Source organism: Amborella trichopoda, chromosome 13 (genome assembly GCF_054954075.1).
Source record: "Amborella trichopoda isolate Santa Cruz 75 chromosome 13, AtrichopodaSantaCruz75HAP2 v2.0, whole genome shotgun sequence".
NCBI classification, from domain to species: Eukaryota; Viridiplantae; Streptophyta; class Magnoliopsida; order Amborellales; family Amborellaceae; genus Amborella; species Amborella trichopoda.
This window is the reverse complement of record NC_142348.1, coordinates 8,395,732-8,411,217: the sequence shown is the minus strand read 5'-3', so window position 1 is coordinate 8,411,217 and position 15,486 is coordinate 8,395,732. Positions and strand designations below refer to the sequence as shown.

At 33.2% G+C, this 15,486-nt stretch overlaps 1 protein-coding gene and 1 long non-coding RNA gene across 2 annotated transcripts; both read left to right on the top strand.

Moving 5' to 3' along the window:
- The first annotated feature begins 952 nt into the window (after positions 1-952).
- On the top strand, positions 953-3,782 carry LOC110007107 (uncharacterized). Its single transcript, XR_016048684.1, has 2 exons — positions 953-1,289; positions 2,837-3,782. It is a non-coding gene; the product is annotated as an uncharacterized LOC110007107 (long non-coding RNA).
- Positions 3,783-11,864: 8,082 nt separating this feature from the next.
- Positions 11,865-15,306, top strand: LOC18432518 (NHL domain-containing protein). The gene has a single exon (XM_006842621.4). The coding sequence runs from the start codon at positions 14,035-14,037 to the stop codon at positions 15,127-15,129; it is 1,095 nt and encodes a 364-aa protein (XP_006842684.2). The 5' UTR covers positions 11,865-14,034; the 3' UTR covers positions 15,130-15,306.
- The last annotated feature ends 180 nt before the right edge of the window (positions 15,307-15,486 follow it).

Sequence of the window (15,486 nt, the reverse complement as noted above, 5' to 3'; positions counted from 1 at the left end):
TTTTTTAATATACTCAATATTTTTTTGCACGAAATACCTTTATACCCATATGTAGTAACTTTTTTGTCTAGGGGTATATTAGATAATCAATTAAGGGTAAAATCGTTTTTATTTACAAAAAAAAAGTTATGTACTAAATACGAGTAATGATACTATGAGACCCTTCCACACCTATGTGAGTAGGACCTCAAATTATCAATATTAAATTTTGATACAGATCTCTAAAAAAGTTATGACATGGGTATAGGACTTGGATGAATGAGTTTTCTACATATGTGTGTCAAAATTTAATGGTGATCCTTTGGAGTCCTACTCATAAGGGTGTGAGAGGATCTCATAGAATCATTATTCATTAAATATAGTTGAGAATGTCATTATTCACATGAGGAGTGACATCACGTATCTAGAGTATTTTTATTGCTTATTACCCACTAATAGACTATTAATAGTTTCTTATAGAAATATATATTTTATCACTCTTAATGACCAAAAATATTCTTGCTAAAAAAAATTAGATAGCAAATTATTGTACTGAGTATCCAATATTGAGTACATTAAGAAAGAATAGGTGTACCCCAACAAAACCCTTTATAAAATTCTTAAGAAAAATAAGATTTCTATTGATATCAAATATTTTTTAAAAAATACAAGAGCTTAAGTTTAAAAAGCGCCTAATGTTAATAATAAAAACATTGGAGAACCTCATATCCATGTCATCACTAGATTGCAAACGAAGCACTCATGGTAATGGGAAAAGGGTTGGGTCGTGGTGGTAACACCCGCACACTCTAGTCATCATATTAGGGTTTCCATTTTTACCACTAAACCTTCAAAAAAAATGCATGACTTGTCTTCCCCAATTAATTATCCAAAAAAAAAAATTATGGTAATAGAATTTTTAAAGTAAAAGGTGGCAGAACCCCTCAAAAGTCGATCAGTCAACAAACTAAGCTAATAACCCAAAATATTCTCCTACCATTATCACCCATTGAGTGCCCAAAGAAAGCCATTCCCTTTCAAATTACTTTAATAACAGTGAAACCGAATCTCTAACTTTACAATAGAGAGAGCATATTTGTCTCCCTTTCACAGTTCATGGATTGAAGAAAGAATAAAATGATTGTGTTTCACTCAATAAGACCGCTGATAAAACCTTGGAGGTGAAAGGCCTTTTCCATACCTAACCACTTATTTAGAGAGAGGAAAGTGTTATGAATTGGAGGGGTGGATGAGAATGGGGTGCAATGCCTGTGGAAAGAAGATCAAGCAAGCCCTACGGTCTCTCAATGGTAAGGCCCTATTTTTTCTTTTCTTCTTCTATTGATCATTAATTCATGGGCTTCCTCTCGGGTGCACTTCTACCCGATTACATGATATCATTCACCTTCTGGTTTACTGCTTAGCCTGGTTCTATTCTTCCCATGAATTAACTATCTACCAGTGTTTCAAAACCACAAATCCGGGATGGGACTCTGCCCATGCCCGGGTCTAAGTAACTCGCGGGAGTTGAGCAGGGTCTTGGCCGAGCTAAAAACTGCTAAAAACAATTGAAAATATAAAAAAAAAAATAGGAAAAAAATGTTTAGAGTAAAATTAAATAAAACACATCTAAGAAAGAATAGGTAAAAAAAAAGTAAAAATGGATTTTGAAAAAATCAATATGTGATGGGGGTTACTTCATAAATAATCTAAAAAGAAGGGAAACTGTAAAATAAATATTCATGACCAAAACACTTTTTAATTTTTGCTTAAATGATAAAAGCTATTAAAAAATTTAATCTTTGAGATGTATTTTTGGATCTGAAACTTCATAAATTGATAATCTCATGATCATTAATCTCAAAAAAAAGAAAAAAGAAAAAAAAAGAGCATTTGAAACTCAAAAATCTATTATTTTATTTCTTTCACCACCATTTCTTTTCAATTCTTTGTAAATCATCCAATGTGCACTACTTTTGAATTGCAAAATCATGTTTTAAAAATGGAAATGCATATCAAAAGACAATGTGTTTCTGTTCGCAAAACTTGGCGATATAAAATGACAATGTAAATACTGCCCGGACTAGAAACCTCTCATAAAGAGGTAATATAAAATTAGGCACACTAATCAAAGACACCATTTTACTGCTTGATTGTCAAAAGAATGGCCTATATTATATATAACTTAATTTTTTGTCATTTTTTTTTTAAAAAAAATGAGTTGGGCTAAGGCGAGTTACTGGGACTCGCCTGAGTAACTCACCTAAGCCAGGTCCTAATTACCTTAAAATATTTTTAATATTTTTTATATTATAGTAAAGATTAAAAATCGTTTTAGTCATTAATAGTCACTTTTATATGTTCTCACCCTTTTATATAAAATTTTAAAAATATCCACGGGCACAAATCGATTTGTTAAAATCCATATTTTTCATTAATTTTCAACTTCATTTGAGTATTTTGTTTTAATCATTTTTCATATTTTAGTAGAATTTTTTTTTAGGTATCTTTTTTTATTTTTTTCAACACTTTTTTATATGCTCGCTGGTTAGAGCATTTGAATCCGCCGGTTTACCAATTAAGCTGGTTAAACCGCTTCCGAGCCTATGTCCGATTAACAGTGCTGGTTTGATTTTGCGAACACTGGTTTTACTTCAAAAATCCAGGCCATAGACGAATTTTAGAAGTTGACTGCATTTGAACATATGTTCCGGATTGTCAAAAACAAAAAAAAGAAGACTGCATTTGGGCACGACCTCATTTAAAATTTTCCCAATGCAATCTGGTGTAAAGAGAGAGAGATATTTAAAGTTTTCCATTAATCAGGTGTTATTGATCTTTTTTGTGACTGCGGCAGCAAGATTTTTCAAGCGAAGGGCACAACAAAGAACATGGAATGCTTCTCCAATGCAATCTAAAATCGATCAAACGCAAAAAATTCCGATTTCTACCTCCACCGAACCATTTGAACCTCAAGACCACCGACCCCCATTTTCTCTCTCAACCCACACCCAGATAGTAGAAGAGAATTGTGGCCCTACGATCACAAAACAAGCGGTGGTGGCCCAACAAGACCAAATTCCTCAACGCCCTGTTTCTCTCTCTACCCACGCCGAAATAATGGAAGAGAGTTTCGCCGAAAGATATGGAAATTTCGGCTGGTGCGACACCCGTCAGGGCTTTCACGAGCCACGAGACGAAACGCGGACAGGAATTTATCATGCTGCCCGAAACGAAACTTGGGGAACACACCGCCAATTGCGGCCAATTTATTCTCCGGAATATGGCTTTTGCCGGCCATATAATGCCGGATTCCCTCTAGAAAGAGAGTGGACCATCGATTTTCCGACTCCTGCTCGTGATGCGAATCGAATCGACTCGATGTTTAGCGAGGAGAACCCAAACGCGTGCTGTATAGTCTAGAAAGAGGCTACGGATTCTCTCTCTCTACATTTTGTAGGGAATCCGTTCTCTCTCTCCAGGTTTTGTACGGGATTTTTTACTTTTATTTGTAATGGAAGGTGCCGTATCTGATGAGGGGGAGATCGGACGGTGGGGAGTGGGGGTTGCGTGATAGTTTGGGCGATCTGGACCGTTGGTGTATGTTAATGTGGATAGGGTTTGGGTTTGGCTTTGCTTTGTGTAGAGTGTTGTTTATGAGTGGGGAGGGTGGGTTGTGAGTGCAGGGTCTTGGAATCAGATTCACATCTCAACTTCTCCACCACTTCCTCTTACTTTCTTCTATGTGAATTTGTTTTTTCAAATATATAGTGTTCTCAGTGGAAGTGAGGCTTGCTCATCAAGATTCATCCCTGTGCATTAGAGTGTAGGGAAAATCGAACCGCAACGGTTAACCGAACATGCCCTACCGAAAGTTGTCAACCGGCTTGACCGGTAAACTGGACTGTTCAACCGTATTAATCAAGCAAGTACCCGGCATTAAAAAAAAGTATTAAAAAAATTTAAAAATCGATTTGTACGTGGGGGTATTTTTTGAAAGTTTTCAAAAAAAATGGGAAAAGTCAAAATAAGTATTAATAGCGAAAACAATTTCCAATCTTTGATAGAATGATGAAAATATATTTTAAGATTATCACAAAGATTTTCAATATTGAAATCACATTTTTCGACACTATTTGAAGGTTTGTTTTACTTTGATTGTTTAACAACACCTTTTATATAATTTTTTATTAAAAAAAAAAAAACTCAGCCCATCACCAAAACCAACGGACCGAGGAAGTTACTGGTCAGAGTGCTCGACTTTTTATTCACTGGTTCACTACCAACGGCAATTGTAAGAATCTAGGGTTGTAAATGGGTGGTATCGTGATCGGGATCAAGTTAGGTCCTAGTGGTCCAATCCAAGTCTAAATAAAAATATAAGTAATTTATGTATGGACACAAAATAAATAAATAAAATATAAAATGAGTCAATTTTGGCCATAAATATTGAGAAAGGTTATTTACTGTAGAGTTTTTAATTTTTTCCCATAATTCCCTCTTTGCGCATCTAGCATCCATGAATTGGTTTAAATTTTTATTTTTTTTAGTTATTTTTTTATTGTTTGGGCCGTGTTCTATGTTTTAAGACAGTTGGCGATCGATCCGAGGTGCTATCCTCGGACCACCCACATTATGTATAGTGTTACACCACATTATAGGTAATTCGAGGATGAAGATCTCGGACTACCCAAATTGTCGTGTTACAACACATTATTGGCAGTATGAGATCTCCATCCTCAAACCACCTAATGTGATCGAACACCATAGTGTAGATGGTCTGAGGATGGGACCTGGGCTTTCTTTCAAGTCGGAGGCTTCCATGGGCTTTCTGTAGTATGTGAAATTGGGTATATGACTTTTTTCCTTCTTTTTCCAACTGCTTTAGATATGGTTAACTATATGGTTATTAGCTGTGCTTGTGAAATAACAATATATTATTTGAAGTTTGGCTAAGGATTATGCCTTTTATTGCGGAGTGAGTATTATATGAAGTGCTCACTATACAATTAAGGCATATCTCTAAATTTTGTCAAAAGATGTAGTTCCCGTGTTAGAAACTTTAGGATGGTTTTATAATCTATGTTCAACCCTAATTATGAATTTTAAAATTTAAAAAACAATACAAATTAAGCAAATCAAGAAACATTTGAAAATATTGAAAATAAACAATCCAAATAACTCGTTACTTGATATAGTATTTTAGGATACATATATATATATCGAAATCAAGGTGATCAATTGGTAAAGGTTCTCCAACTATTAGAACACGCTTTTTATTGGAGTTTTAAGGTACATTTTGATTGAATGAGGTTGCAACCTTATATAAACTTTCTCCATTATTGTTTGCCAATGTCATGAGTCGTTGAGGCTATCTTGCTAAGTCAATTATTCCTTTGTGGGTTCCCATTAATGAGAAGCATAAAAAATGAATTTTGCAAATAAAAAAGGCAAAAAACAACCAAGCGAAGGCCTTAGTTCATCACACGTCTACTCCCTTTCTCTTTTATATATATATATATATATATATATAGTTCATCACACGTCTACTCCCTCTCTTTCATGTAATATATATATATATACACAAGTCATTCTCTTCCATCACTGAAGAAATTATTATCTTCATCTATCTAGGCATGGCTCTCTTAGTCGTCCTCCTCTCCATATCACTTTGTGCCGCTTTGGGATATGATGCCCCTCCACCAAACCAAGAAGACTACATTCATCCTAAACCAAGCAAGGCCTCACCCTTCGCAATTCAAGGAGTTGTGTACTGCAATCCCTTCAAATATCCACCTTCTAACTTGCTCCATCAAGCCTTTCCTCTTCCATGTAAGCATTATGATGCATATTCATTTTCTACATATTTTTAACCATTTTATTACTGTTCGTATTTTAGTAGTCCAAATATTTGATGGTCTCCTTTTTTTTTTCTTTTTTTTTCTTTTTTTTCTTATAAATTGAAATTTCAGAAACGGTGATGATTTGGTGAGATGTTATGGTAGAATAGTGCTTGGTTGCCATTGGATTAGTGAGTAGGATGATCTACACCATCTAAACATTGCCACATGGGCAATGCTCCATCTCAAGTTCAATTCCTACCACGTAATTATTGAAAAATAAATCTTGCCATATTTTAAGAAGGGAATGTATATAATGGAAGTACTTATTTTTGGTATAATGAGATCGCAATTATTATTGACCATCAGATATGAAATCAGATGATTGGGGATGTGCCATTGATTGAGCAAAATGTTCAAAATAAATTTTTTGAATGTTATGACACATTTGAATCCATTAGATTTTACATGCAATAGCTAATAATGATAGACATGCAATGAATTAATGACTTTTTTTTAAATGATTTATGCATATAACTTTGTGTAGGGTGCAAAGTATAAAATAATACAGATAATATGACATCCCTTGGATTTATTTATTTTTTTATAGAAATGAGGAAATTTATGAACATGCCTAAATTGTATGTTGGAAAGTATTTTGACAGGGTTGCTACCCTATCAAAATAAGTAATGTGTCACCTCAAAACTCACAAAAAGTTATAAATCTAGCATTGAAAAACCTTTAAATCGATCACATTGGCTTTGACCATTATAATTGTAAACAAAAGATATGATTTCAAGCCCTAAAAATAAGTTGTATTATACAACTCATTATCTTGACCATTTATTTCATCCTAAACATAAGTGTTTTAGGATCTGCAATATTTGTACCATTTTTTTAGCTTCAAATTTTATAATTAATGTTGAAAATCGATTTTAGAGTCATCATGGAGATTTCCAATGCCTAAAGTACTTTCCATATGAGAATTCAAGGTGAGGCTTTACTTTATTTTCATATAACCTAGGCCCCATGTAAAGTGCATCCTTGTATGTTTAATTGATAGGAGTTTCATGAGTTCCCAATGCTAAAAAGATGTTTTGACTTAATAATAAGCTTGCCTTCGACATGAAAGGATCTTATTTTCAAAATGCCAATCCATTGTTTCAAAACATCTCTAGGTTTTGATTATTATAATATAAACTTCTATCGCATCGCAAAGTACGAGTTTTCAACCTATTAAACATGTCTTTTTTAAAATATAAGGGCAAGCAAAATATACTTTCCCTACTACATATGACTGATATATTTCTCACTATTCAAACGTCCATTCGAATGGACGGTTGAGATGACTTCAATTACAATGCCATATTTTTTCACTATTTTATTTTTAATTTTTTTCTACAAAACATTTTAACACAAAATTTTGGATGTTCACGCCTCTCTCAAACTTGCGCTTGTAAAAAATATAAAAATAATATTCTTAATAAAATAAAATAACCAAACTGCCCCTGAAAGTTTTATGGGTATTTTGGTTATTATATTTTATAGGTATTTTGATTATTAATATTTTTTAATATTATTTTTAAGTACCTTTCATTGAGATGATGGTACATACCAAATTTTATATTCATATAATTTGTAGATAAAAATTAAAAATAAATACTATGAAGGATCAGATCTATATCAAATGGTCAGTGGCGCACTTGATCTAAATTGAACGGCTCGATGAGGAGGAGAAGTATATATCTTTTATACAATAGAGAAAATATAAAAACCTTTCCCAAAATATTAAGGGTGAAATGGATCGCCACTAAAGGAGAACGGTGTAACTTATTCCATTGCTTCCAAACCTATATCATGGGTTGATTACATTAATAACTTATTAAACATGCACCTTAATAAGTTAAATTTTAGATTCCATTTTTTTGTTCTACGATTTAGATCAAATAGAGAAAAACGCATCATATATATTTGTTTTATGGATCATAAGACCCCATCTTTTCTTTTCAGTCCATACATAAATTTCTCACTTCATTATTAATTAGCGTTTCGGGACTTAACCGAGTCCATTTGGACTTGGCCGAGAAACTTGGTGTCGGCCCTATTTTTTTTTAATGATGATTTGGGAAGTTTTTTCTAAACATCCTTTTTTCTTTTTTTTTCTTGTTTGTTTGAATATTTCAAGGTAGAAACTAAAAATTTTAGTAAGTTTTTTTAATGTACTTTTGTGAACTTCTAAAGAATCCCATTGTGCATTTATATATTTTTTATTTTTAATAATTTTAGTGATTTTTAATATTTTTTTATTTTTTTTCTGATTTTGTATCCCCTTTTTGACAAGTGCATTATGCAGCCGAGTCAATGCACGGAATATTCTTAAAAAAAAAATTAAAAAAAAATGAACCAAAATTAATTAAATTTAGGGATTGTATACAATGAGACCATTTATCTTTGGAATAGGGAGATCACAATTACTTACAATTATCCGATGTGAAATCTGATAGCATAGGTGAGTCACAAAGTTTGTAAAATATGCATTTGAACTCTGAGCTTGGTCAATGAAATAAATACAACTACCTAATTTCACATTCAATGGTCAAGATTTATTGTGACTACTTCGTACCAAAGGTAAATGATCTCATTATATAATTTTCCTTAGATTTATAAAAGAAGTTCTTCTTTTTTTTTCTGTTTCTTTTTATAAGAGAAGTTCTTAATGGTCTTTTTTGTTTTTGTGGGTGGGACTTGGTTTCAGATGGTAGGGTGCGAGTGGTGTGCAATGGTGGGGAAATTGTGGACAAAAGGACCGATACAAACGGCTATTATTTTGCATGGTTTGAGAGGGAAAGGGAGGCGTATGATCCCTCTAAAGAGTGCGAGGTTTTATTGGTATCTTCACATAATGGGGCGTGCAAAAGAGCAACGGATGTGAATGGTGGGATAAAGGGAGCTGCCCTAAAATTGGAAAAGAAGCTCAATGAGACTAATACAGTCTTGTATTCATCAGGGCCTCTTGTTTTTGCCTATTGATTCGAGAGAGAGAGAGAGAGATGAGTTGAGTTGGGGCTCCCGACTGTTTCAGCATTTTTCCTTCCTTGAATAAAGTCAATTGTTTAACCCAAAACATTATTTAATCTTGCCGGAGCATATTGTTGATTCACTCCCCATGGGAAAGATTTTTTTTTTTAAGGGAATTTTATCTAATTGCATATAAGAATGGACTATTTAACAATGGAAAAAGTCTATATAAAGGTGAGGCCTTAAACAATCAAATTAAGGCACACATAAAAAAATCACTGAAACGACTTGTTCTAATGCTGAAAACCCCTCACTTCAATCATCCCGACATCAATATGTATGGACATGAGAAAAAATAGATTTCAACTCTTGGAAATAATACATTTATCTAGATCTATAATTTTCAATATTTTTTAAGTGTTCATCGGTTTGCTTATTCTACACTATTTATAATCTGTAAATTTTATATTTGGAGCTGAAAATAAATTTTCAGACCATCATAAAAGATTTCTGATAATGAAACAACATATTTTGGTACTATTTGACATTGCAACTTACTTTGATTGTTTTGGGTCTCGGCCTTATACAATACCCTTTAACAATGGTACGTATCTTTTGATTTAGTTTCAAAATACCCATTAAATTATACATCACACAGGGTTGGAATAGTTGGAAAACTGTTAAAATGTAAAAAACGTTGTGTATTTTGATAAGTTTTTATGAAAAGTACTAAATTTTTATTAGAAATTTATTCAAGGACTACAATGAAGATAATATAAAAATTGTTAATTGAAAAAGCAATGTATTCACGCCCACACCCTGTTTAGCCAGCCCATCTGCCTCCTCATTAGCTTATTTGTAGACATGCCCAAAAGACACTTCCATTCTACTACAACTATCATTATCTCAAATTAGAAGTACCTTAGTTTTCAAGAAATTTTTCGCTCATTCTTGCAGCATTTTATCATAGTCAACAAATCTCCTTTTGCAATGATCATGAATACCAAGTGTTCTACTTCAATAATCTTTGAATCCCATAAAATAGTTGATCTTAGTTATTTACGCAACAAAGGAGGAATATGATCATGAATATAAACCATCTGTATTATTTAAAAATTAATTTGTATAGGTACCTTGTCAACTATTTTATTAAAGACTCCCTTCTCACCAAAAGGTAGGGGCTCAAATCCCCACTGAGTCACATTTATGTAAAAAGGGCTAGGGTCAGATAGTAGCACCCCCTTACTGTAGTTATCAAGTTGTGATTTTCATTCCTGCTAACACCACTTCATTAATACCTTCAAAACAACTAACTAAAGTATTTGAAAAAATGGGTAAGAGCCTGACTTCCCCATTAGATTACCCAAAAAAGATAAAAAAAAAACCTATTTTGCTAGAAAACGTCACCAAACAGTGGAACTCTTAACTAGTGATGGCATTTTTGTTAACTTAACCACAAAATGGCCAAATGGTTGCCCAGTATCCCTCTTGTTATATGTTCCAAACTTGGAATAAGAGCTTTTAAAATATGTAAGTTTTGAAGCTTAAAACAGGCATTGGTGTACATACTTTTGCTCAGATGACTAGCTCCAAATTTGACTTTTTAATAAAAGGAAAAAGTTTGTATAGAGCGGGGGCACTAAACAATCAAATTAGAGCCCATCCCAAAAATTTCACCAAAAGCTGTTGTTTTGATGCCAAAATATCTCAAATTGATCATCTCAACATCAATATGCATAGACATGAGAAAAAAATGGATTTCGAGTTTTGAAAGTAGCACATCTTATAACGCTTTTTTGGACCATCCATTTTCAAGATTTTCCAGTTTTTATAGTTCTGCTCAGTGTTTTAAAAAACGCCGAGTCGAACCGGACTCGCCCGGTTCGACTCGAAAATCGTGAAAAGGGGACCGGATCGCCTAAAAAATCGGAAATCGTCCGGTTCTAGAGAGAACCGGACGATTCTGTACAGTGAATCGCCGATTCACTGTACGGAATCGGCAAGTCCGAACAATGAATCGGCGAGTCCCGTACGGAATTTTTTTTTTTTTTGTTTTGTAATCCATGATAGATTTTTTTGTAATACTTGATCGATTTTTTTGTAATCCATGATCGAATTGTTTTTTTTTTTTTGTAATCCATGATCGAATTTTTTGGTTTTTTGTAACCCATAATAGAAGTTTTTGTATTCCATGATCGAAATGTTTGTTTTCTTTTCTTGTAATCCATGATCGATTTTTTTGTTTTTTTTTTTTTTTTGTAACCCATGATAGAACTTTTTGTAATCCATGATCGAATGTTTTGTAATACATGATCGAAATGTTTGTTTTTATTTTGTAATCCATGATCAAAATGTTTGTTTTTTTTTTTGTAATCCATGATTGAATTTTTTGTTTTTTGCTTTTTTTGTAACCCATGATAGAGTTTTTTGTAATCCATGATTGAATTTTTTGTAATCCATGATCGAACTGTTTTTTTCTTTTTTTGTAATCCACGATTAAATTTTTTGTTTTTTTTTGTTTGTTTTTTTTTGTAATCCATGATGGAATTTTATGTAATCCATGATGGAATTTTATGTAATCCATGATCGAATTTTATGTAATCCATGATTGAATTTTTTGAAAATTTGTGATTTTTTTTTTTTAATCCATGATCGAATTTTTTTTTGTAATCCATGATAGAATTTTTTGAAAATTTGTGATTTTTTTTTTAATCCATGATCGATTTTTTTGAAAATTTGTTTTTTTTTTTTTTTAATCCATATTATTCAAAGAGAAAATGAGAGAGATGATGATTCTTAGGCCACCCTATCCCAGCCATATTATTCACATATCGAGTCCCAACAGCAACACTGTAGGGATGAGCACGAAATACTATAAATTAAATGCTGAATGGCCGTTCATGCAGGGAAAGAATATATCAATATTCGCATATTCATTCAAAAACATGAAAATTCTTAATGGAGTACCCTCATTTTTTATTGAATTCCTAAAAAACAATATTTATAATGAATTTTAATAATTTTTTTGAATTTTTTTTAAGCTTTATTCTGACCGATTCACCCGATTTCCGATCCGGATCCCCAATTCGCCGATCCGGATCGGTTTTTTGGAAGCCCGATCCGGATCACCGATCCTTTTTTTAAACCATTGGTTCTGCTTGATCTATAATATTTTTGAAGATTTAAATTTTATAATTAAAGATCAAAATATATTTTAAGACTCTTACAAATATTTTTATTATTGAAATCAAATTTCTTGACACTATTTGAAGGTGGACTTTACTTTGATTTTTTAGAGCGTCGGCTCTATTCAAACTGCACCCTTAATAAAAAGCATGGTGTGATGGGTTGCAGCTGGGAATACGAGAAGTAATTTAGCTCAAGTAACCTAAACAGATAAAATTATCCAAATATATCTTGAGGGTTAAAATGGGGAAAAATGACAATTTGGATATTTTAATGTGATTCTTGAGTATGCACTAAAATGAAAATATTCTTAAAGAACCAATCATTTTATTGTAAAACTGTTGTTTTAACGATCTAGATTTTCTATGGTGGAGTTCAACAATTCTAGTGATATTTTTGGTAACTAGTTTCAAATAAAGGGATGGTATTGATATAGATGCTTGAAGGGTGTTAGTACACCTTTCAATGGTTGATTGAACCGTGTCATCAATCGCCCAAAAAGAGTTTTATATTTTATTTTTATTTTTATTTAAAAATATTCTTTATATTTGGGGTATAGATGTATTTCTATGGTGTATGAAATAAAAATAATAACAAATATTTTAAACAAAAAATTTGACCAAAATTCCTTTGAAACAAGTTAAGGTTATCTTGATGAATTTTGTATTCAAAATATTTTTCCTATGAAAAACATCTATAGCCCAAAATTTAGATAAATGTTATTTTAAACAAACAATAAAAATAAAACACGAAACTCTTTTGTAGCCGTTAGATGTTGTTATGTTTAATATGAGCTATACAAAGGGGTTGCATCCCTCGACATCAATGTTATATACAAGGAAAAAGTTTATATACAGCCGAGGCTCTAAGCAATCAAATTATAGCCCGCCTCAAAAATTTCACTAGATGAGGTTATTTTGATGGCCAAAAAATATCTTCAAATTGATCATCTCAATTTGAAGATGGATTTCAAGTTTTGGAAATAGTGAATATTGTAACACATTTGTGGACCGTCAATTTTTAAGACTTTCAAGTTTTTATATATCTGTTCAATCTACAATATTTTTGAAGCTTTTAAATTTTATAATTAAAGATGAAAATATAATTTAAAGCTATAACAAAAATTTCCAATATTGAACGTACGTTTTACTTTGATTGTTTAGAGCCTCGGCTCTATTCAAACCGCATCCTATATATAATCCAACGATTTTCAATCCATATCACCAATTTGGATGAAATTGGTTGGGGATAAACTGGTTTTGAGATGGTATGTATCCCAACCCAATTCTTTTCCCAACCCTCTAATATAGTTTTTCCATTATTTTTAGGTTTATTTAGTATTTTCTTATGTCACCTTTAAATCATCACCCTATAAACCCCTATTTTTATTTTATTTATTTTCAAATAGTATTTTGGATAATCGATTTAGAACGACCAAGACCTGATCCAGATCACTAATCCAATGATCTCACACAGATTCGTGGCTCAACAACCCACTCCACCAATCTAGGTCTTAAAACACTAGTCCACATGATGCCGATAGGAGACTTTCTATCAATAAAATATAAGGGTGTTTATGTCAATCATATTCTAGGGTACATATATTATGCTTCCGCCGGAGCATAATTTACTTATAGTCTCTCAATTAAAAGACCTAACTGGGAGGATTTTCAATCAAAATTTTGAGAACTACTTAAGAATTGATAATTATTCTTAAAAGGATTGAAATTTGAGTTTTCAAACAATTAGATTTCAACATCTAAAAATTGAATGGTCTCTATTCAATCTCGAGTCATCATTTCCTTCCATCGTATAGAGGTTGTAATTAAGAATTTTTTTTATTGAGATTAATCTATAGGTTAATGATGCCACATCCATAATTTTGGTGTTCTAAAATTATTTCTAGATGGGATTTTAGGAGATTCTACTCGCGCCCATAAGTAATCTTTCTAGACCAGGCCTCATTTATCTCTCTGCCTCTGAAAACAATTATCTCAGATCGCAAGAATAATGATGGCCCTTTTTCTTTCTCTTCTTCTGTTTTCCTCCCTAAACGTTGTCAACGCCCGACCTCCTCACTCTATCGCCGTAAAATCGCCGGGATTTTCACCTGAATCTCTCTCATGGGACGATTCCGGTCAACACTTCGTCATCGCCTCCCCCATCCATGCGACGGTCCTGACACTTTCCGACGCCGGCATCTTACAATCCCTAATTTCTGACCCTGATTTCGCCGGAAAGTCCAGCCTCTCAAGTTTAGCCGTGGACGCCAAAAACCAGCGACTCGTGGCCCTCTTTGTCAATTCATCGTCTCCCTTCTTGGCCTCTTACGATCTAAAATCCAGAAACCAACGCCTCTTTGTAGCCCCACTCGCCGGGAAACTCACCGAGAAATTTTCCGGCCAAGTCGCCGTCGACTCTTTAGGCAACGCCTACGTCACCAACCCAACAGGACATCTGATATGGAAGATAAATCCTAACGGTGAGGTCAACCTTCTATCACAATCTTATTTATTCTCCTCCCCAAAAATCTCAGAAAAAAAAGAGGAAATAGCTGAAAATTCCAAGGAAATTGCCAGGAAAATAGAGGAAATTGATGGAAAATCAGAGGCAATCGATGGAATTTATGCAATTGCATATAGTAGAAAGGGTTATTTACTGGTGGCTCATATGATAACGGGCGATATTTTTAGGGTTGATTGCGATGATGGAACGGTAAATAGGGTTTTGTTATCTAAGAATTTGGATGGAATCAAGGGTTTCGCCGTTAGACGTGATGGTGCTTTGGTGGCCGTTACGAAAACGTTCGTTTGGCTGCTGATGAGTAACGATAATTGGGCCGAGGCCGTTGTTAAAGAGCGGGTCGAGGTTAAAGGCGGTGAGATAACGGCGGTTACGTTGAGAGGAAATGAGAGGGTTTATGTGCTGAAGGTAGGTGTGGAGAGAGAGGGGTTTTTTGAAGTTGATGAGATGGTGTTTGAGGAGGAGAGAGAAGGGGAAAATATTTGGGTTTTTGTATTGCTTGGGTTGGCTTTAATTTACGTATTTTATTGGAGGTTTCAGATGGGCCAGCTCATGCAGAACATGAATAAAAAGAAGAATTGATCTTCTAGTTTATGTTTTTTTCTTTTTTGTTCTTTTAGCCAATCTCAATTAGTTGAGAAAATAGAAAAAGACTGTAGTGATGATAATTTTATATATTTTTTGTCAGATGTAATTTGAAATAATTTGGGATTCTTTATTACTCAAATTGTTGTTTAAATGCCAATGCTATTTTTGTCTTTTTTTTTTGGATATTTCGTCATTTTGGTGCAATGTTCCATCCATAGCTTTGAATTTGGATGACAATCTAGTGGGTTTTCAGCTATAGGCCCAAAGCAATCCACAACAGTGAATTTGGTGGCCTTGTTATTTCAATGAATTTTAGGGAAAATAATAAAAAAAAGCATCCAACCATTTAGC